The sequence below is a fragment of the Mytilus galloprovincialis genome, chromosome 7 (assembly GCF_965363235.1).
Source record: "Mytilus galloprovincialis chromosome 7, xbMytGall1.hap1.1, whole genome shotgun sequence".
In the NCBI taxonomy this organism is placed as follows: domain Eukaryota; kingdom Metazoa; phylum Mollusca; class Bivalvia; order Mytilida; family Mytilidae; genus Mytilus; species Mytilus galloprovincialis.
The window spans coordinates 92,710,098-92,717,682 of NC_134844.1; the positions used below are offsets into that span (position 1 = coordinate 92,710,098).

The 7,585-nt window shown below is 30.9% G+C and overlaps 1 protein-coding gene across 1 annotated transcript; it reads right to left on the minus strand.

Moving 5' to 3' along the window:
• Nucleotides 1-5,564: 5,564 nt before the first annotated feature.
• LOC143082058 (uncharacterized) lies at nt 5,565-7,222 on the minus strand. Its single transcript, XM_076257621.1, has one exon. It carries the CDS (start codon nt 6,801-6,803, stop codon nt 5,916-5,918), a length of 888 nt encoding a protein of 295 aa, XP_076113736.1. The 5' UTR covers nt 6,804-7,222; the 3' UTR covers nt 5,565-5,915.
• Nucleotides 7,223-7,585: the final 363 nt, after the last annotated feature.

Sequence of the window (7,585 nt, forward strand, 5' to 3'; positions counted from 1 at the left end):
AGAAAATGAATTTCATCCTCAACCTCAGTACCGCACAATTTACAGATACGTTCTGACACTGTCAGATTTTTGTACCTTCCCCTCTCAATCTCTAAATCGTGAGCACTGATACGGAATTTTGTTAAATAATGTCTATATCTAAAAAATTATAAGATTACCTGTAAAATAAATGCGCGCAAATGTAATCAAAAGCTGCGCGCAAACGTAAAACATTTTAATCCCCAAATGCGCGCAAACGTAGTGCGCCCGTACAAACTTACATCTTGTACACAACATATATACAACATATATATTACATATTACACAAAATTATCACAAGGCAATGTTATTAAATAAAATGACATACATAATCAGTACAGTAATCAGAAATCACGCGTTTTGACACTTTCGGTTTCTTGCAACAGAGTATTAATTTTTAAAAAAGTATGTTTGATCATGTCTCCCTGGACTTTTTTTTTTTTTTTATCTTATTCTACAAGTGTAACAGACCTCTCGCGCACTGACTGAACAAAGATTTGGTTTTATATTAATTTTGTCATTTTTCTTTTGTTAGTAAGGTCAATTTATTTTGTTCAAATACATTTTATTTGATCATGTTTTCTAAAAACTTACCAAAATAAATACAAAACTTTAGCATTTTATTATGATACATAAAGTTATTACAAACAAAATTTATAAAGTTTTAAATTTGTTTTGTAATTTAGCTTCTTTGTATCTATGTAGTTTCACGGGGAAATAACTCTTAACTATAAACCTTTCGTACCGACGGTTACTTGCAACGGTTGCTTGAAAGCATAATCGAGTGCACACACTATTGTTTTCTACGAATACAAGAAGAAACCACATGAAATTAGTCCCAAATTACAGCTAAAAATTCTCTAAACAGTTATGCATATGATTCCTAAAACATTTGTTGATATAAAGTGTATACATCAATAATTTTCAAAAGTTAAATGACGGCTCCCACTTCGTACTACGGTTGGTACGGTAGCAAATCTGGAAACCTCTCATAGAATCACGCTTTCGCTACGATGTCGCTACGATGGTACAGCGACCTTTGCAATCTTACTACGATCTTAGTTCGCTCTCGCCACGCTTCTACTACGGCCTGATTTTACCACGACCGCATCACGATTGTTTTGAACATGTTTAAAGTTGACCACGCTCATCACGATCTTAAAGACTTCAACACGACCGTGATACGACCTTACTGCGATCTACACGATCGTACTACGATCATCAAATATTGCATTTTGTTCACAGATCGTAGTGCGATCGTGGCTTAGTGGGACTGTGGTGTTAGCCAGTATATGTCTCTGCCTACGCCCAAACAGAGACATATAATACCTTTTAAAAGTAGTGTCTTCCGTGTTGGTTTTTTGTGTGACCACGGCACTCACTTCAAGTTTTTGTTGCACAAAGGCCACACATATCTATGTATAGATGCACTATTGTTCAATTAATTTTGTTTTTTAGCTGGTCTCTTACTTATGTCTTCGTCAATCGCTATCAAGAAAGAGTTCGTTATCAGTGTATTCACCTAGTCGTAACTTTTAAGACCGTCATCTCACGAAATAAAATCGGATTTGCCTTATTGCGTTCTCATGAAAGAAGCTTTGTTCAAATACGAAATTAATTGTAATTTTCTATTAAATATTAGTTCTGAATACACATTTAGAACACGTAGAAACCATAAATTTACCGACAATCATAGAAAAAACCAACGCAATGCAAGCCCATACAAGCGAAAACCCAGTTGAAATTAAACAAAAGAAATGGAACTCTTTGTTAGAGAAGGTAAAAAAGGCGAAGTTAGTAAATTTGAATTGTTTACATCTGTTTCTATGGGCTTTAAAAGTTTAATGAATGTGTCTAATTTGGGATTTATGCATCTTATGTATGTGCTTTTACTTAAATTATTGAATTGAGCTTCGAGATATTTGTAAACTTTTAAATTGTAGATACATTTTCACAAAACAGTCATTTGTGGTAGGTGCAAATTATTGTGGATCTTTTTGTGCATAAGCATAAATTCCGCCGAAAAAAAATCCAAAGAAAGATAATAGATTTATCTTCTTAAAGCATCAGGGTTGGCAAAAACCCGGGTTTTATGAGTATTGCCCAGCCCAGTGGGAAATACTGGTAAAACCCGGGTTTTACTGGGTTTTACTGGGTAATACTGGGTAATATAAAATACTGGTCTAAATTTTATAGAGGATCCAGTGATCAAACACAAATGAATAAATGAATACTTTATTCTCTTAAAACAATTGTTACAGAGAACATATACATATTAACAATATACAAACTTATATAGCATGTGTGAATTACATATACATATATAAAGTGATACTAAGAAGTTTTAACCTGGAGGAACGACCTTCTCTTGGACGTTCTTAATAAATTTACATAGTTTTTCTAATACAATTACATTGTTGGAAGCAAATAGCTGTTCAAACTTATAAATGTTAACATTTTCGTGACAAAAAGGGGGAAGCAGATTTATTCTTTCATTGATAAAGTAGCTACATGTCATTATATAGTGGTATTCATCACCGATATCCATAGAGTCACACAGAGAGCACACTCTTTCGCTTCTTGGCAAATTGCGCCATCTCCCGGTCTCGACCGGTAATCTGTGACTACCACATCTAAATTTACAAAGATGTACATATAATAGGGTGATAACTCTGAGATATATTTTTCAAAACAAAAATGAGTTTTAAATAATCTATAGCACAATGCCTTAGGAGACTTGAACATTTCTGAATACCAAAATTGTATAAATTGATCCTTAATTTTCTGTTCAATACACTTTGAAATCCATAAAGACGAAAAAACAGTTTGGTTTTGCCAAACATTTGACATACCACAATCATCTAAAATAGTCTTTATAAACTTTAACCACTTAGATTCATAACCATAATCTGTGTAGTAAACATGTAACAATTTATATAATAAGGATGAAAATTTTGTTTCATTTCCTCTAACAAGTCTACACCAGAAATTTATCATACGTATCTTTATTTGTATCGATATAGGAAATATTCCTAGCTTACCATATACAATAAAGTTGGGTGTAGATTGCTTCAAGTGCAATATAATTTTAAAAAATCGCAACTGTATACTTTCAAGAACATCTAAATTTTCAAAACCCCAAATTTCTGATCCATATAATATTACAGGTTCTACTAATTTTTTAAACAAATCAATTTGACATTCAATAGATAAGTTATTTCTTCTACATTTCTTCAATAATCCAAACATAGCTTTAGTTGCCTGTTCCTTTAGATACTTTCTTGTAGACAAGAATGATCCACTTTAACAAAAGAATATACCAAGATATTTATAATCTTTAACTATTTCAAGCTCATTATTATTCAAATAAAATTTTGTGTGTTTTGACATCCTGCCTTTTGAAAAAACTAAAACTTTAGTTTTCTCTACATTTACTTTAAGTTTCCACATGAGACAATATTGTGAAAAATTATCAAGCATAAGTTGCAGATCTTCAACCGATTCTGCTAATAAAATGGTGTCATCTGCATATAAAAGCAAAAATATTTTTAAATACACTGTAAGTTCGTTTTCAGCATCTTTGCTGATAGATTCTAAACCTTTAATATCTTTTGTTTCTAAATATGATTGCAAATCATTTAAATATAGTGAAAATAATACAGGCGATAAATTTTCTCCCTGTCTTACTCCAATTTCAGAGAAAAAGATCTCCGAAGTGTCATTGTTATGTTTAATACATGATTTTACATTTTCATACATATTTTGTATAATTCTTAAAAATTTGCCAGTAATATTTGTATGAACAAGCTTAAAAAATAATGAGTTACGGTGAACAAAGTCAAATGCTTTTTCGAAATCGACAAATGCACAGTGTAGCTTTTTCTTTCTGAGAGAGAGTAATTCAAATAATGCATACAATGCAAATATGTGATCATTTGTTGAGTAACCATGCCTAAAACCAGCTTGGTTTTCATGTAATAATTTATTTTCTTCTATAAAAATATTTAATCTATCATTCAAAATGGATGTAAAAACTTTTCCTAAACAAGATAACAATGTAATAGGTCTATAATTTTTAGGATTCATCTTGTCTCCTTTGTTTTTGTATACTGGTATCATGTGACCTATAAGCCATGCTTCAGGCAAAATACCTAAATCAAAAACTAAGTTAAATAATTGAACATAAATATCTATCATACTATCCAAAGAAGAACAAATATATTCGTTGATTATTTTATCTTCTCCTGGTGCTTTATTATTTTTGGCATTTTTTACAGCTTTTTTTTATCTCATCTTTAGTAATTTTCCCATTTAAAATGTCATTGGAGTTTTCTGGATCCATGTTATTTTGTATACTAAAATCTTCTCTTTTGTCATGCTTGTTTTTATTCAGATCTTTAAAAAAATGGAATAATGTTTCCAGAGAAATTTTTGATTTCTATCTTGATTAAGAATTTTCCAAAATTCTTTCGAATTTTTTACTCTCATATATTTCATCTTTTTACGCATATCACGATTAAATTTAATTATATTTTCATCCATAATATTTTTATAATACATTTCAGATATTTTAACTCTATGTTTAAATACATTTGAACCATAATGTTTATATAGCCGCTTAGCTCTCCTAAGCTCTTTTCTAGCTTTATAACAGTCAGAATTAAACCATAACTTGTTTGGTTGCTTTTTAGAATTTTCAGAATTTTGCTTTCCGCAAGTTAAACCAAGAGAATTTTTTGCAGATTCTAAAAGTATATTAGAAATTTCTTGTACAACTTGATTCACGCTGTCTTTCTGAATATCCGTCGTATTTGTATTCAAAATGTCTAAATTTTCTAGAACTGCTTCAACTCGTGAAAGATCTATATTATTTTTAAAATCCAATGATTTCTCAAATTTCCATGGTTTAATTCTTACTGGATGGTTTCTATCACATTCGTTTTGATGTATACATTCAGGCCTGATCTCTCCTAAAACAAGTGAGAGTGGCGAATGAATATCTGAGTACAGTTTGCTAAATTCTAGCACTTCAAAATGTTTTACAAATTTTAATAAATGAGCTGTGCTCAAGGCATAATCTACTACACTCAAGTTTTTGCTGGTTGATTTCCCAGCTTTGTCATTTCCAATTCTGCCATTGTATATAAATACATTATTATTTTTACAAAAATCTACAAGTTTTCTCCCAAAATTATTGACAACTAAATCAGGCTATTTCTATGTTTTTGAATACACAATTCGTCTAAAATTTTAGTATCAGTAAGTTCTGTGATATCTATAACATTATTGACAAAATACTCTTCTGTATCATTATCTTCTATATAATCTCTTAAATTTCCCGTTCGAGCATTAAAATCTCCAACTAAACAAATCAGGTTTGTATTTTCATTAAATTTATGAAATTCTCTTTCAATATCTTTAAATGCCTCAACCGACGAGTATGAACTATTTTCAGGCGGTACATAAACAATACCAAATATAACATTTTCCGGTGAATCAAAAACTTTTTTTACAATACTGAACCAAAGTACAAATTGACAGTCGGTTGTAATTGGTTTGATAAAACTTTCCAAATAACTTTTATACCCAAGGGCAATACCACTTGATTTGTTAATAAATTTCTTTCGATTTTTATGATGAAATATGAAGTCATTACATTGTATTTCATCAAGGTCATCTAATTTAGTTTCTGTTAAACATAGAATGTCATAATTATTTAACAGTGATTCAAATTCTGGATATAACAATTTCTGTTTAATACCGCATACATTTAAAGATAAAAGACACATGTTATTATAATCTTTATGTACAGTATGAGTTTTTTCATTGCAAGAGAGGTCGTCAGTTCCACTAGAGTAGTCACATTTACTACGATCAGCTGATCCTCCATGGTTCACCTATTTATGATCTGGTCGTGAATGTCCATCCTGGGGTCTTCTTTGGGTCTTCTTAGGTTTAGCCCCTTGCTGTTCATACGTCTGTTGTGTATTACGTTTTCTATTTGTCGGTTGCTCGTTTTCGTCGTCTGGGATTATAAACTCGGTACCATCTATAAAAAGTTTGTCTCGTTTAAGATACGCCTTTTTCCGTTGATGTTTAGCTTCTTTAAAGTAAGGCCATAGTACTTTGCGCCTGTCATTTATTTCTTTCGGGTATTGTTCACTTATCCCGTACTTTATTCCTTTTAACTCTTTCGCTGATTTTCGAACTATTTCACGATCTTTAAATGTTTTAAATCTACAGACTATCGGTCTCATATTTTTGTCGGATTTCCCGAACCGGTGAGCACGTTGGAATTCAACTGGACTTTCTATTTTTAAACTGGTTTTTATAAAGTTTATGAGTATTTGTTCCGTTTCCTCACTTTCTTCTTCAGGGTTTGTTTGAGGTATTCCGGAAAATACAAGATTTTCCCGCATAGAGCGGGTCTGTAAATCAATATGACGTTCTTTAAGGTCTTCAAGATCCGTGCAGAAATGTGTTATATTTGAACTCACATCTGTATAACATTGTTTAATTTCTTTTATATCTTTCTTAACTGTATCGTGTTCTTGCTTACTGGTCTCATATTTTGTATTTAGGAATTCTAAACTCTGTTCAATTTCGACGACTCGTTTTGTTACATTGTCAACGTTTGACACCAGTGTATTTAATGTTGAATGAAACTTGCTCATATTATCGGAGAGCGAATCGAGAACGCTCATCTTTTGGAACATTTGGTCGACTTTCTGTATTAAGTTATCGATTTTGTTTGTTTCTGACGCTTGGTTCATCGTTGACTGCATTATTGGTTGTATATACGGATTTGTCAGTCCTTGTGGGGTACACGGATAGAGAGACCTGCCATTGGTGATATTTGGCTGAAATTCGGATTTTGCATATTTTGCATATTTTGGAAATGTTGAAAATTAGGTGCTGGTAAAACAGGAGAGTCACAATTTGGATTATAAGTGTTCATTTTTGCTGTTTTAACATTGTCATTTTTCGCTACTTCTTTATTACAGGTCTCATTGTTTACATTTTTTTTTACCTTTATCAACAGTGTGAGTAGTTTTCTGTTTTATTTTACTAGGTTTCTCACCACTTGAGTTTTGTCCTTTTGAATTCTTCCTTTTTCTTCTATTTTTTTCACTCTTTTTTGGAATTCATCAGTTATAATGTTCAAAAAACATAGTCAGTTTCACAAATTTGTTGCAAGTTAAATCCAAAAAAAAAAAAAAAAAAAAAAAAAAAAAAAAAATGTTATACATTTAAGATATTTATATCTTGTTTAATTTGTCTAGATTGGTCATACTGTAAATATAAAGCAAAAAAATAAGTATAACTCCTATAACTCCTATTATGAATTAACAATTACATGTAAGAAAAATTACATTTGAATAATGTATATATGTACTGTCACTAATTTTAAATCAGACTGAGTAATTATTCAGATTAGAACACAGATTGGTTTATGTTACAATAATAAGCCTTTTCAATTCTATAAATGTTAACATAATGGTTAATGGCATGAACCCTTAGGGTATTTATTCAGCAATATGAATGTAAAAAACAATTAAAATAACAA

Coding starts and splice junctions, on each gene's coding strand:
- LOC143082058 (XM_076257621.1), bottom strand. CDS start 6,803: ATGCAGTCAACGATGAACCAAGCGTCAGAAACAAACAAAATCGATAAC.